The sequence below is a fragment of the Megascapheus bottae genome, chromosome 12 (genome assembly GCF_031878675.1).
Source record: "Megascapheus bottae isolate mThoBot1 chromosome 12, mThoBot2.hap1, whole genome shotgun sequence".
Lineage (NCBI taxonomy): Eukaryota > Metazoa > Chordata > Mammalia > Rodentia > Geomyidae > Megascapheus > Megascapheus bottae.
In genome coordinates, this window is record NC_143520.1 from 47,005,014 (window position 1) to 47,020,965 (window position 15,952).

Consider the following 15,952-nt stretch of genomic DNA (forward strand, 5'->3'; position numbering starts at 1 on the left):
TTATGTCAATATATATTCATTATTTATTTGCATTTGTGTGTGTGCGTGTGTGTGTATGTGTGCATGTGTGTGTGTGTGTGCGCGTGCGTGCATTTGAGTTCTGATTTGTTGATTTTGGTGAGTTTATTTACTCAGTTATGTGTTCTATAGTCTGAAACAAACATTACTCTATCATCCATCTTATTATTTAAAAAAAAACTATAAAATTGTTTTTATACTTCCTACAAAAATACTGTCAGCTACTCAGAGGGTGAGATCTGAGGATCCCTGTTTGAAGCCAGCCTGGGGAGGAAAGTTCATGAGATTCTTACCTCTAATAAATTACTCACAAAAAAATCTACAAATGTTGCTATGGCTGTAGTAGTAGAGTGCTAGCCTTGAGCATAAAGCAGCTCAGGAACAGATCCACAGCCTGAGAATGAATGAATACATGAATGTAATGCTTTTCCATAAAACTGGAAGAAGAAGAAAAAAAAACACAGAGATGATACTACGAAAAGGGAATAAGGAGTACCAGAGGGATTTTGAGAATGATGACACTACAATGTCCTCCTGCACCAAATCCAAACCATACCCACTAGATCTAGGATCCAGATCACTTAGCCCCAAAGCCAGATCTGTTTAAAGAACTACAATTTGCAGGCCAGGAAGCATGTGGAAGATCTCACCTGCACAACAGGAAATATGTGGATGAAGTCCATGCCCTGGATCTGGTGGGGCTCTAGCTGGTGTGGGCACTTCATTTTTGGAAGGACAGACACAATCTTCTCGGATAGAGATCTATGCAGGGAAAACAAACAAACAGTGCAGATCAGAATACCCTGAGTGGCCTAAAGACTTTGCTCAAGCCTGGGATTGCAGCCCAGGATCATACCAATGTCAGAACTGCAAAGTGAGAAAAAGCAGCACCGTTGAGGGATGTGTGCAAAGGTCATAAATCTTTCATTCTAAGATTTTGTTCTTCCTACTTTTTTGATGTTAAAACACTTTTTTTTTAACCCAAGTACTGGGGACTAAAGCCAGGGCCTGTGCTTACTAAGCAAGCACTCAGCCACTTAAGGATTGTTCTCAGCCACTTTTTTTGTTTTATTTTTTTGAGAGAGAATCATACTAACTTTGCCTGGTTGCCTTGGCTGGGACTGAAGTCATGATCTTCTTGCCTTCAACTTACCAGGAATTTCAGGAGTGTGTCACTATACCCAGTATTTTTATTATTTTCTTTATGAACACCAATGCTGTTTTTGTGTCTTCACTCAGTGAGTGAGGTCTTTTCATATATGGCTGTTATGTGGCCAACACAGCCTTTCCTCAGTCCTCAGCTATATTTCTATTCAGCAGGATAAGAGCTCCCTCCAGTGGCTACAAATCTGTTTGCACAGGGTCACAGATAATCCACCAATCAGTAGCTTAAAATCCAGAGGTAGAAATCCTCAGCACCATGCAGTCCAACTTCTTGCCTAGAGACAGTTCTTGCTGCTTCTTAGAGCCAGCCTACTCATCCAGGTCACAAAAGACCTGAAATACAGAAAGATATAGCTAGTGGACCACAGGACTTATAACCCTTTTAAACTTGTCTTCCTAAAAACATTTGGAAGTCTCAGTAGCACATGGGAACTACAAGTCACTAATGTTGCTGGAAGAGTAACATGGAAGGAAACACTGCAGGGTGTGTATATAGAGTTATGAGGACAAAGTCAGAATACAAAGGTACACTAGCCCCCACTCAGCTTTCCCCTACATCTCAATACGGTTCCCCTAACTTCCTAAAAATCAGGAAAAAGGACAACTGCAGAGGTCACCATGCAGATTTCCTAGCCTAAGATTTTAGCATAATCACATTAAGGGTGCGTAGTCAGCCTTTATATATTCATCTATTTAGCATAGAGTGGCATCAAACTTACAATCCTCTTGTATCAGCCTCCTGAATACTAAGACATTACATTTAGTCAACTCCCCAGCTGTTAAGTGCTCAGTACACTTTCCTCTTACTGACAACTATTTAAAGGGAATGAATTAAATGTGGATCTAATTCTAGGCTCCCATACCCCTCTGGAACTTCTGGCCGGCAACTCACCTGGTCCAATACTATCCTCATAAAATGAACAACTCCTACATCCTATCTATTCAAAGAGTGTTGTGAAAGTTAAATAGTACAATACATGGTGTAGTACTAAAATACAGGCAGGCTTCCCTTTGCCTGAGATCATCTATCCTCAAGTCTCAGCTCCTATAACATCCAACCCTAACTATCCTACTTAAAACCTGAATTTTCTTTCCCAATAATACTCCTCATAAAAAATATTTTTGTAATCTTCCTCTTTTAATGTTACCATTATATATCTTACTTAAGAAGTCATAACCTGGGCTGGGAGTTTGGCCTAGTGGTTAAAGTGCTTGCCTAGCATGCATGAAGACCCAGGTTCGATTCCTCGGTACCACATATACAGAAAAAAACCGGAAGTGGTGCTGAGGCTCAAGTGGTAGAGCTCTAGCCTTGAGAACGTCCAAGGACAGTGCTCAGGCCCTGAGCTCAAGCCCAGGACTGGCAAAAAAAAAAAAAGAAGTCATAACCTATAAGCCTTATAAATCAATTGTTTCTTCAATGTTGCTATTCTAACTAACACAAGGGACCAACAGAAAACTACTAGGAAATACATGGCTTAGTTCCAGTGATCCTCTTTCCCTAGCCTCACCTATAGCCTCAAAGGAGTGCTGTATAGCTACAAAGTCACCATGTAGACTGGTGGTCAGACTGTGTGCAATATTCAGTTGCCTCAGGTCCAAGAGCAAGAGAGAACCAAGCTGCATGCCACAGTTAATTTCTCAGATTTGTAAGTTACAAATTTTGGACTGATTTTTGCCCTACACAGTAGGGCTTGAGACCAACAAGGTCCAAAGCCTCCTCAGAATCCATATGAATGTATGTATTCTAATGACATATTTCCTGAATGCTCCAGAAGTCAGACAGTCACCAAATCTTAAAGAGGCACCAAAGAAGACAGAAAAGGAAGTTCAACTTCTACAACAGCTGCAACAAAACAGGAAGCAGCTATGAAGAAAAACAGTTTTTAAGGGCTATAACACATCCTTTTTGGAACATTCATTCACAAAGTAATGATCCAGAAAAATTTCTGATCAGCTTCCCCCCACGTCCCGCCCAGAAAAGAAAAAAAAAAGGACATGAATATAGTTATGTGGAGACAAACACAGACTTTAAAGAACAACACTTAAAAATTATAAAAGCTTACAGATAAACACAACAGTTACTAACCCCTGCCTCACTTTTCAACTAATGGAAGTATCAGATACAGACATACACAAGTCATAGCATGAAAAAATTGATGGTGACACACTTGCTAAGGAATGGAATTTGCCTAGACTATCACTTCAACAGGGAAACATTTTACAAAATTAAGTGAATGAACTAGACTTATCCAGATGAGAGACAACCAAATAAAAAGAATACAAAACCACCATTGTCAACAGGAATCCTTATGAAGGCTTTCTTATTAACATAGACAAGGGAAAACAACAGACCATTTTTCTATTCAGAAGCTGGGCAGATAAGCCTAGGTAGAAACCAAAGAGCAGACACCAAATAGAAACAAAATTGCAAAGAACAAAAAACTTCAAAAACAATTTTCTAAAAATCTTCATTTATATGTGAAATGAGTTTATATCAAATTAGATACAAGACACCATTTTCCTCCAACATGTTTTACTTTCAGTATAAACATTTTCTTACAGGTACATGTGATACTTTCAAAACTTGCAAAAACTGCAAAATTCCCAATTTTATTTTCTTGTAAGACTTCAGAAAAAAAAAAAAAGGACTAACATCAAATTCTCCTTCAAGGCAATTTTAAATCCTAGACTTTACCTTTTCTAGTAATGTGTGCTGTTGTTTAAAATGTTATTAATAATTAAAATCCACTTGTGGTTTTAATTTAAAAATAAAAAATTTGCCTGAGATTGAGAGTGAATGGCCTGTGAGAGAACACCTAGGTGGGATGCGATTGCAGGCGTGAGATGGCCTAGGGAAAGACAAGGTTTGAGGCTCTAGAGGGAGTAGAGCAACTGTTAACAAACCAAAGAACACTAAGGAATATTTAGGAATCAGACTTCACAGTAAATTAGATATGGGATAGGTCTGCAAACAAAAGCATAGAAAGAAGATTCTAGAGTTTATGTGACAGGTTAAAGTAATGAAATTGTGCTAATCAGTTTTTTATTGGTGACAAACACCTTAAGGGGTATAAAATCTCATCTGGCTCACCATTTCAGACAATGATGGCATAGAGGGGATTGCAGAATAAAGAGGAAAAGGGATTGAAGAAGTGGGAGGAGAGGTGATGACAGTGGGGGGGGGAAGGAAGGAAAATCAGGGAAGGGAGAGGACAAGAGTGGGACAAAGAGGGAGAAGAGGGAAAGAGGGAAGGAGAGGGAAAGATTGGGGGACAGAGAAAGGGAGGGAGAGAAAAGAGGGAGAGAAGAGAGGAAGGAAAGAGGTAAAATTTATGTTCTTTTTAATGAGCAACTTTTCAAAATATCCTTTGGCCTTAGCTTCTTAGGAACCAAATTTCCTTCTTTTATATCAACTATGAACAGAGTAACTTACTGCATTTTTTTTCTTTTTTGGGGGGGGGGCCTCCAGAAAGGTTAGAGACAAACATTTGCCCACTCTAGAAAAATGAAGAATTAAGTGGCCTACCACTCATACTGGCAGCCTGTCCTGTATCTCCACATTCTCACCCCCACTTTTCCTTTGCTTCACTTTTCTAACATCACTGCTTCAGATGATATTTATGTCATCTTTAATCCTTTCAGAAGTGGTTTTACCTGGGGGAGGGTAATGCTTCTGAAAATTAAAGAACAAGTCACAGAACCATATGTTTCTGTGTTTCTTACAGATAAGGGAATCACAGCCCTGGGAAATGGCCTTTCCAAGATGACAGTTGCTTACTGATAGGCTTGGGATCAGAAATAGCTATCCCAAATGATCTAATAAAATCTCCCAAGTCCAAGCCAAGGTATAGAAGATTGGACAGGGCACCAATAGGTAAAATCTCAAGCCAGGAGCTCATGCCATTTTGTTAATGGTGAGTAAAATGAGGCTCTGCCTTATACAAGAAGGAAATCTTTTACTTCTATCCAGATTATTGCTTTTTGAAAGAGATAAAGTACAAAGTTATTAGAAATTCTCATTTAAAAAATTATTATAAACAGCCTGAACATTAAAGTACTCTTACATAATGGCCGTTAGGTCTTGGCTTTTTTCAGCCTCAGTTCCATTGGTAAAACAGGGATAATAAAAATTAAAATATGTGACCTATCCAGCACAACTTCTGGCACACAGTTGACACTCAAGTTCCCCACAGTCCTGTTCACTCATGTGTATGTTTATGCTGCTTTCACACTGTGGTAGCAAAGCTGAGTTACTATGACAGAGACCAGTGACTATGCCTAAACCGTCACAGGAAAAAATTTGCTGATCCCTAAAGTAAAAATAGACAGTGTATTAATAATCTAGTTTATAATCCACATAGAAATTAACATATTGCACAAAGAAGAACAAGAAACTAAATCTAGTGTTGTAAGGTTCTCATCCTGTACATGTATATTATTTGAAAACTGGCTAAAAATCTTAAATGTATATTATAAATATTAAGGCAGTAACTGCATTTTTGTAAAAGTATAATTCATAAGCTGAGTGAAGACAGAAAGTAGCCATAGAAAAATACCCTGTCAATGCAAAAAAGGGAGGAAGAAAAAAATTAGAGGAACAAAGGAAAACTGAAACAAATACAAAGCAAGTAGCAAGAAAGCAAATTTAAACATAGTCATATCCGAAATGCTTCAATCTAAGTATATCAAGTAAAAGACATATTAGTACATTCAAAAAAGTGGAAGATCAGCCAGGCCTGGTGGCTCACACCTGTAACCCTAGCTACTTAGGAGGCTGAGATCTGAGGATCAAGGTTCAAAGCCAACCCAGGCACTAAAAACCCTGAGAGTCTTATCTCCAATTAATCACTAGAAAATGGGAAGTAGGGCCCCAGGGGCAGGGCAGTAGCCTTGAGCTGAAGAGCTCAGGAAAAGTGCCAGGGCCCAGAGTTCAAGCCCCATGACAAAAAAAAAAAGGTGGAAGACCTAATGATACAAGATCTAAAAGGAAATTAAATTTTGTGTGTGTGTGTGTGGCAACAGGACTCTTTTTTATTGTAATGTATAAAGTGGTTACAGTCATATTCACCAGACAACAGGTCCATTACTTCTCACACATTGATATCCGTTCTCATCTTTTTGTCCCCATTTCCCTGCTCCACCCCCTCCCAATCATCTTTGCTTTCCTACTTCAAATAAACAAATAAATGTATACACAATGTGCCAGGTGACAAAGTCAGATACTGTAACATTATGAGATTAACCAAAGGGGGGAAAAATGAGAAGAGAAATAACATAGTACATTAAGAACAACAATCATACAAGATACAGCTCCTGTTTCCATAACCTAGAGATCCTTTCATTTAGTCTCGTCCTATATGACCTGTTGTACCTAGTTTTTGTACTATGGTAATCCTCTGCTAGGAAAGCCCTAGATGTGTACTAATTATTACAAATGAGGTAAGCCATTGAGCATATGTTCCTGTGGGTCTGGCTTACTTCATTTAATACGATTTTATTTTATTTTTTGTTAATTACATTTTTTATTAAAGAATTTATTAACATTGATTTTTACATCATATTTCAAATGACATGTTTAACAAATAACTGTTCAAGAAGGGAATATATATATGCAATCACTGGCACTTAATTTTTAGAATATAATCAAAATTAGGCTAAGGGTTTGTTTGTATATTATAGATACATAAAAATTTTTGAAATAAAACATTATATCTAGAGAGTCATAGGTTTTTATGTCTATGTATTTGTGTTTATATTTCCAATAATATGTCTATAGCATTGGGTATGCAAATATTGAGTCCTTGCTCTTGTATTGTTTGGATCTAGTGGCAACATATTAAGGATACCATGTGCCTCGTGTTCCTTTGGTCTTGACTTGTCTCACTCAATATGATTCACTCTAGATTCATCCACTTCCCTGCAAATGCCATTATTTTATCTTGTCTGTTGGCAATGTATAATTCTATTGCATATATATATATACATATATATATATATATATACACACACCACATTTTCTGTATCCATTCATCTCCAGTAGGGCATCAGGATTGTTTCCATCACCTGGCTATTGTGAATAGTGCAGAGATGAACATAGCATAGCAGGTGTCCTTATCATATCTTGGATTATGATGTTCAGGGTAGATGCCCAGGAATGGTATGGTTGGATCGTAGGGAAGGTCAATTTTCAGTTCTTAAGAAACCTCCACACTGCTTTCCCGAGAGGCTGAACTAATTTAAAGTCCCACCAACAGTTTTAGTAGGGTTCCTTTTTCTCCACAACCCCACAAGCAAGTGTCATTGTCTTAGTTCAAAATCTTGGCCATTCTTGTTAGGGTAAGGTGTATCTTACCGTTGTTTTTATTTGTATTTCCTTTATGACCAAGGATGATGAGCATTTTCTCATATGCTTTTCTTCCATTTTAATCTCTTCTTCTGATAAGTCTCTCTTTAGTTCCCTTGCCCATTTAGTGAATGGTTTGTTGGGTTTGAGGGGAATTAGTTTCTTGAGTTCCCTGCAGATACTGGATATTATGCACTTGTCAGATGTATTAATGGTAAATATCTTTTCCCAGTTGGTTGGGTGTCTCTACTTTTGCGACTACGCTTTTATCTGTGCAGAAACTTTTTATTTTTAGGTAGTCCCATTTATCGAGTCTCTCCAATCTGTTGTGACCCTGTTGTTTCCCTGTTCAGGAAACTTTTGTCTGTGCCTATGAGTTCCAGTGTCTCTCCTATTTATCATGTAGCAGTTCCATGGTTTCCGGTCTAACATTGAGGTCTTTGATGCACTTTAATGCTTGTGCATGTCAAAGGCTAGAATCAATTTTTAGTTTTCTGCATGTGGCTGCCCAGTTTTGCCAGCACCAATAATTGAATACACTGTGTTTGTTCCACTGTATATCTTTGGCAAGGAAATTAAATTTTAAAATGAAATCAGAAAAATTAAAGTAACAGAATAGAATCAAGGAAGAGAATAATGATAAGGATGCTAACAGCACAGATAATTTGTTTTGTAAGGTAAATATGGCTTTGCAACACAGCTAGTGAACTATTTTCTGACACAATTATATTTTACTTAATTTGCATTATTTAAGCAAATGAATAGTACCCAAAATAGGTGTGTAAAAAAGCAAAATAGATATGTTACATGGTCAAGACTAACTAAGCTAGGGTTACAAGTACTGGAGAGGATCTACATGTAAACAATGTAAGAGTTTATGTTAACAACAAATACAGTGCAAGGCCAGTACCACAAAATAAATAAATAAAATAAAATACAACAGGACAGGGTGACATATACCTATAATCCTAGCATTTGGGAGTGTGAGGTAAGAAGATTGCAAGTTCCAGGCCTGTCTGGGACATGTATGAAAACCCTTAGAAATAAATAAATAAAATAGATAAACACTGATAGACACTAACAGTATAACATGAAAATGAAAAAAATACATAATAGAAACACATAGTTACTACTTCTCCAAAAAAGTCCCTTCTCCCTCTGTTTAGGTTCTTCCATGGGAAACTCTAATAACTTACATTTTTTGACCTATTGTAGAGTTTTCCTGAAAGAGCAAGTCAACATCTACGTCAAAGCTGCAAGTGGTGATACACCAAGTCATTCCTCCTACTACCTGTAAGAAACACACCAAATGTTTGTTTTTTGCTTCTAAAGGAAAGAAAGCAGAAGGTTGATAAATTATTAGTTTATAAAGACTCAACAAACAAACAAAATTATACATCTTTAGAGAGAAAATGTGTTCTCCTTTCGTATGATCCATCTAAAATAGCACTACCATGTAAAACTGCAATGGTGAAAATGTTCTGTACCTATGCTGTCCAGTATATCAGCTGCTGGCCATGTGACTGAGAAGTTGACTTTACTATAAAATGAAAACATTACACATAGCTTCTCTTCCTAGTAAAGGAGACAGACATTAATTCTCTACTGAAAGTTTCTTTTTTGTTTTTGGCCAATCCTGGGGGGCTTGAACTCAAGGCCTGGGCACCGTCCCTGGGTTCTTGAGCTCAAGGTCAGCACTCTTAACACAGCACCATTTGAAGCACAACACCACTTCCAGCCTTTTCTGTGTTTGTGGTACCTAGGAATCGAACGCAGGTCTTCGTGATGCTAGATATTCTATCACTAGGCCATATTCCTGGTCCCCTGAAAGGTTTCTTAAACTTCCAATATGCCACATCCACAGAAATTTGTATTTTGCAGACCAAGTATCTGAGCATCAAAAGGCTGATATGTTTTGGCTCATTTATTTTCCATATATCTTACTAGTCTCATCTACCTAACACAAATGTGAACCACCACTGTACTTCGCCTTTAGAAGTTTTCTGAGATGAAAATGAGGCTTAGGCTAAAAATCCACTTTAAAATAAAATCCTTTTCAGATGTAGCATGATATTTGAAAAATCACTGAATCTTTTTTCTGGCTGCATTTTAGATTCAAGGGTGATGTCTATTAAAATTCCAGGCCCCAACCTACATGGAAACAACTAGAGGTTCAAGGGTGAGGTTGTTTTGTGTTACAAAACAACTCAGGACAATTCTCATATGCCCAAGCCAGGACTGTAATTGATGAAGCACTAAGCCCTGGTTTCCCAAAGATTCCCTGCCCTACCCTGCCATTGGTCTTGGACCACTGAACCATTTCCTGCATCAGTCCATGTATTCCATGTACATTGCTTTATTTATCTTCTGTTTATAACAAAAGTACTGCTCCTTAAGAGGACCTACTGTTTTGGCTCTGTGCCCTTAACACCTATTACTATGTCCTGTGCAAAGTAATTGTTCATGGCACTGCTCAACTGTAAGCAGCAGTGGCTTTTCCCTCCTGGAAACTCAGAGCATATTTCCTCTACAGATTATCTGTCAACTGTTTAGGAGCATGCTGACTTGGTTTAATTCATTATTAACTAAGCTTATTTGTGAACATCAACTTTATAATCTGTACCCAAACTGTAGCTTCCTTAGTGGAGAAACTGTTTCTCTTGCTTGCCTGCATTTTCTAAAAGTTTGTACACAGAAGATTCACCTGTATCTACTGACATTACTTTCTTTAGGAAATTTTAATACAGCCATAACGAGTTTGTACTAAGAGGAATGGAAACATGGAAATGGAGGAGGTAAAGACATAATCTCTTCCTCTGTCTGCCATAGTCATCCTGATAAGACACATGTAATGAATGGTAAGAATGGTTTCTTCTTACTTTGTCAAAAGGTGACAAGCCTTTAATTCTTGCTCTGAAATATCCAGCTGCAACCAAGAGTTCCAGAATTTCAGTCAGCTTGACATTTTGTTCTTCATCTTCTCTTGTTTCCACCTAGAAAAAGAACAAATGTGGATGGTAAAATCTACCTTCAACCATGACACCACAATCTCATTGCAAAGGAACAAGTGAGATTGGTTGAATCACTGTACAAAATTCATTATAAATTTGACAAACATCACACAGAAGCAAGCAGACTGTGTCCCAAAGGATGGGCTGACAGCCTTCAATATACTTTTAATCCTCTTAGGTAGAAGCAAACTGCTCATTATAGGCTACAGGAATCTAGGGGAATGAAAAACTAGTGGACAGTATCTCCTTCTAAGTTTTCTTTGTTTCACTTTTTAAAATTTACATTTATTTTTATTTTTTTGCCAGTCCTAGGGCGTTAACTCAGGGCCTGGGAACTGTCCTTGAGCACTTGTGCTCAATGCTAGTACTTTGCCAAGTGAGTCACAGCACCACTTCTGGCTTTTTCTCTCTGTATGTGGTACTGCAGAATTGAACCCAGGACTTCATGCATGCTAGGCAAGCACTCTACCACTAGGCTACACTCAGTCTCCTCCTCTCCCGCTCCCCTTTTTCTTTAAATAGGATTATGTTGTTCTTCAGACTGGTTTAGACCTCTGGATCCTCTTGCTTAGCCTGCTGAAGTGTGTGTTACCACACTTCAACAGTTTGCTTGATCTGTTTCTCAACTAAAGTATAAGCTCCTTATCGGAAGAAAAAAGACATTTTAAAAACTTTATACTCATCCAAGTCTGGAAATCATTAACAAGAGAAATAAGAACAAAAGAAAGAATTCAAATATGTATTTCTCCCGGCACAATCCCTTTTGGTTTCTAAAGCAAACACAAGTAAGGTTTTCACCCCATATATATTAAAGGGTAATTGTTGCCACATAATAGGATTGCCTTAAAAATAATGTCATCTAGCATATGTAAATGGATTTGGTTCAAAGTTATAAATTTATATCCTTCCTTTCTCCACTACTATGTAAATGTGTCTAATAGTCTAATACTTTCCCATCTAGTACTTTTACTTTCTTGAACTGCCTTTCCTCCCTTCCATTATTATAGAAAATCAAAAGGCACCACCTTTCTATACAAAACACCAATACACCTTAGCTCAAAGATTCCCAAACTCATCTTTGACTACTCTTGCATATGACAATGCCAATGAAACCTTCCTTTATTGTACATTTTACATTTATCTTCCCCTTTCATTCATACTTTCATGCTATGACTATTCCAGTTGCTTTCCAATCTCCCAGTTTATTTATGCTGTCTAGTTCTTCCCAAAGTTTCCCCATTACTCTTCATGAGAACTCATATCTTAGCCCTCATCACAATGCATCATAATCTGTCTACAAAAAAAAACCAACAAAACCCTCCACATCTCTTGGGTTGGCATTCAGATCTCTGGCTGCAACTTTCCTTTTTAGCTTCATCCTTTATCTTCCACCCAACAAGGATAATCTGAAAGCAGCTTCAGCCAACTCAGACAAACATTGTTTCTCATTTTTTCCACTGGTCACACCATCCCTTTCCCTCAGTATTCTCAAACCAAGCAGAAATCACCATCAAATCTTATTGAATACATCAAAATATAACTATTCCTTACATATCTAGCTCAAAACAGTCATTTCTGCATTTCTATTTTATGCCATTCATATATAATTAAGTGTTGGCCCCTTCTTTGTGTCATGGTTGGTTTGGGGTACATACCTACCTTTCTCACTAAACTGTTAACTGGCTCAGGAGAGGACCTATGTATCACATGTGTGTTTAATCCTCTTTACCAAAAACATTTAGCTTAAAGGGCACACATGTTAAAATACAGAACTAGGTGCTTGATACATTAAGTGCAGGACCTAAACAAGTTACAAAGTAGCAAAACATTTCCACTGTCATGACACTGACAGTACAAAGTAAATTTTGTTTTGAAGTGCAAGCTGTCAGCAAAAAGAGGATGGATGCACATTAACATAAAGCTGAACACCCAATTATTAGAGATGGAACTAATAATTGCTTGAGATAGGGTCGGTGACGGCCTTGAGCCTCGGATCATTTTCTCCATATACCCCTCTATCAAAGAATCCAGTCCATCAAAGATTGTAAAGATTAACTTTTACTAGTCCTTAGTGGACTACTACAGAGTAGTTCCTAGTATACAGTTATATTAATTATTCACAACTTCTGCAAACGATTTTGGAAAGTTTGACAAACATCTACAAGTGAAGATAGAAAAGGAAAAGAGGAAACAAAGAGCAATTATGGCCTACTATATAGCAAAAGAAAATCAGATGACATATTTTCTTAGACCTCTTGGGACATAAAATAGGACTTGTTTATTTTGTTGGTGATCAGTTGTCATGAGCACACTTCTAGAAAGAGTAAAAATACATGACAGGAGGATAACCCTGTCTAACTCATATGTAAAGAACACCCACAGGCAGATGTTTGCCCCTGCTTCATGTCTACACACCCCCAGTATGGAGAACTGTACTTTTGCAAAATAACCTGTGAATTAACTGACACAAGATACTGAATGCTAATGTTTCATCAAAGTTCATTTTGCAGATAAACAGTGAAACAATGGGGGAAAAAAGCCATTACTTCATGGGAAATAAAAAGGACACCTTTTCTAGAAACTATAAAAAGCTTGCAAGGTGGTTAAATACACTCAGTTGTTAAAACTAAGAGTCTGATAAAGATGAATGACTGTGAGCTCTTAAACTAGACCCAATAAATTTTCGATTGCGCTGCACTGTAGTTCATATAAACTAGAAGGGAGGGTCAAGTCTAGCTTTCTTTCACAGTCATACAAAAAGAGTTTCAAAAGCTGAGCATATTGAATTAACTGCAGTAGTGACAGCTGGATGACAGACTAGTCATTGATAGTAATTTGCTTATATTCAGTGTGACTTCCTATGGATTGCCAGAACTGTCTAAAGCTTTAGGAAAAGACAAATCAGTCCTTCTCTCAAGCAGATTTGCTTATTATCTTAGAAAATCCCTCATTGGCTTGGAGGATTTAAAGTAGAAATAAGAAGACTAGAAAAGAATCTAAAAGCCCAAGTAAAACTTGAAAAGAAAGCTAGAATGAAGAAGTGACAAAGCTTCAAATATCACAGGAACATCTTAGTCTTCACTGTCCCAGGTGGAAAGAAAAAGAAAAAGGAATGTGCATGTAGGTTTCACCTAAAGATGGAGTTCTGACAACATCACACGGACCAGCAGTTCTTACAACAAAATAAACTTGTATCCTGACCAAGCTACAGCGATGACCCCACAGTCCTTCCACTGCTAGCATGGGGATTCTGAAAATCAGGAGGATGAAAGAGCTGAGGATTTGCCATGGGCTCAGAAAAGCAAGGCTGTTCACAGGCAGGCATGACACCGGTCTCCATACTATGTCCAAGAAATCAGTCCCTGGCCCAATGCTTGCATCACAACCTCGGTATAGACACGACGTTGCCCATTACGATTCGGAATTGTCAACTATGCTAGCTTCTGAGCAAATGAACAGGAAGGGAAGACAGACAGATGCAAACTACTTCTATGAATGAATGATGTCTGCAGCCCAGGAAAAGAAGCAGTTCCTCTTTATTCCCAGCCAACGCAGAAATGTGACAATCGCTGGGGACTTGATCCTGTCCCGCTAGGATCCAGTGAGTACTTCAGTACCATTACCCTTACGATCCTCTTTGTGGGAGGGGCAGCCACGTTTCTGCCCCAGGGCTCGGTCGCGGCCACTCCACACCGCGGAAGAGCGCGGTCCCCACATCCGACACCTCCCTCCCGGCCTCCCAAACTTCCTGCAGCTGCAAACCCTGCGGACAGCCAGAAGGGCGGAGCTGGTCCCTGAGACCCCCCCCCACACACTCCCCCCGCGGCCCGGACGGCGTGGGGACTGGTTTCCAAGGTCACCGCCCTTTGCACTCTCGGACCTGGACAGACCCGTCTTGTGACGGCTGCGCTCCCGAGCCTCCGCCCTCGGAGAGAACTCCCGCCGCGCCCGGGACAGCCGGGGGGCGTGGGGCGGGGGAGGGTTACCCCGGGAACCCGGCGGGGCTCAGGACCGCGTCGGGGCAGCTGTGTGCCTGGGAAGCCCCCCCCCTCCACGGAACCCCCGCAAGTCTGCCCACCCGGCCGCCGCCCCGGCCACGCAGGGGCGCGCGCTGCCCCTCTCCGGTGGTTGCGGGGCTCCCTCGCGGTGGAGGCGCATTAGGACCGGGCTGGGGTAAACCCGAGGCCCCGCAGGCCCCGCAGCGCACGCAGCCCCCAGGCCGGGCCCTGTCCTCAGAAGCCCGGGCGTGACAGGAAGGGAGGTCCTTACCTCAGGCAGACCCTGGCCCTCCGACCCCTTGGGCAACCCCATGTTCCGATAGGGGTGACGGGGGGCCGGTAGCGAACCCCGCCAAGCGCCTGGAGCCAGCTGTCCCAGCCGCCAAGCGGCTACCGGGGTGGAGCGCAAAGCGGAAACTTCCTCTGCCACTGCCGCCGCCGCTGGCCGGGAAGCGCGGCCCAGCAGAGCATGCGCAGTGGAGCCAGAGCGCAGCTCCACTGCGCCTGTGCGACTCCAGCTGGCGAGGCTGGGAGAGGCTGGGCGAGGCCGGGTCCCACCGTACCTGTTCTCCCTATCCCGGGTCAGGGCTGTGCGTGGGGCTTTACGCCGCGTCTGTGAGGTTCCTCCCCGCCACCCCCCGCGCATTGTGAAAGGTGTTTTTTTTTTCTTTCTTTCTTTTCTTCAAGTTAAGGACATTTTGCATTCCAGCTCCTTCTCACCCTTCTCGAGGCATCGGATCTCCCCAGCGATTCTGGTTTTGTCCACCAGCCGAACTTCGGGAGCCCCCGACCTCCTGAGCCAGGCGTAGCGCGGATAAGCTGGGAGATTCCAGATCCAGCCCTGTCCCCCGCTCGCCTGCGCCGCTTTCTGGGTATGTGGACGAAGGGATTGTTCATGGCTGCTTCCTGCGCAGAGCCCGTGGCCCGGGCTTCTTAGCCACCGTCCCCTGGTCCACTCCATAGCAGGTTTCTGGGTCTTCCTGGGGAAAGTAACCTCTCTTTAGAACGAGGACTTCTGTAGCTTACTAAAAGTGTCCCAGAAGATGACATCCCCAGAACTGCTCTGTAAAGGGGCCTCCCAGCCTCCCCTTGTCTTCAGAAGGAGAAGTAGGTGATATGTGAAATCTCCTGCTGTAAATGAGATGGGGGTGGGGAGGAGGTGTGAAACTGTGAGCCCCTTGAGATCACAGGAGTCTTATATTTTTTTTACCCTAATATCTTTTTTGAAAAATTGGCTATTAAGTAAACGTTTTCCTGAAAAACTTTTTTTTTTTGTAATCTTGGGGTTTGTCGTAACAGGAAAAAAAAAAAGATTTGTTGGAGCAAACCAGTTTCGTCTCATATTAACCAGTAAATAATTCAGGAAGCTATGTGTCACCCCCTTCTCCCGCCCTCTCAGTGCCCAATGATTTGAG

The 15,952-nt window shown here is 40.6% G+C and overlaps 1 protein-coding gene across 1 annotated transcript in view; it reads right to left on the minus strand.

Moving 5' to 3' along the window:
- Positions 1–14,959, minus strand: part of Ccdc93 (CCC complex scaffolding subunit CCDC93) — a 73,948-nt gene extending 58,989 nt beyond the window's left edge. Inside the window, exons 1-4 of the mRNA XM_090342929.1 lie at positions 14,809–14,959; positions 10,408–10,521; positions 8,725–8,819; positions 669–780 (exon numbers count right to left, since the gene is read on the minus strand). Of these exons, the coding sequence (XP_090199055.1) occupies positions 669–780; positions 8,725–8,819; positions 10,408–10,521; positions 14,809–14,850 (363 nt within the window). The 5' untranslated portion in view covers positions 14,851–14,959. The remainder of the gene's footprint in view (positions 1–668; positions 781–8,724; positions 8,820–10,407; positions 10,522–14,808) is intronic.
- Positions 14,960–15,952: the final 993 nt, after the last annotated feature.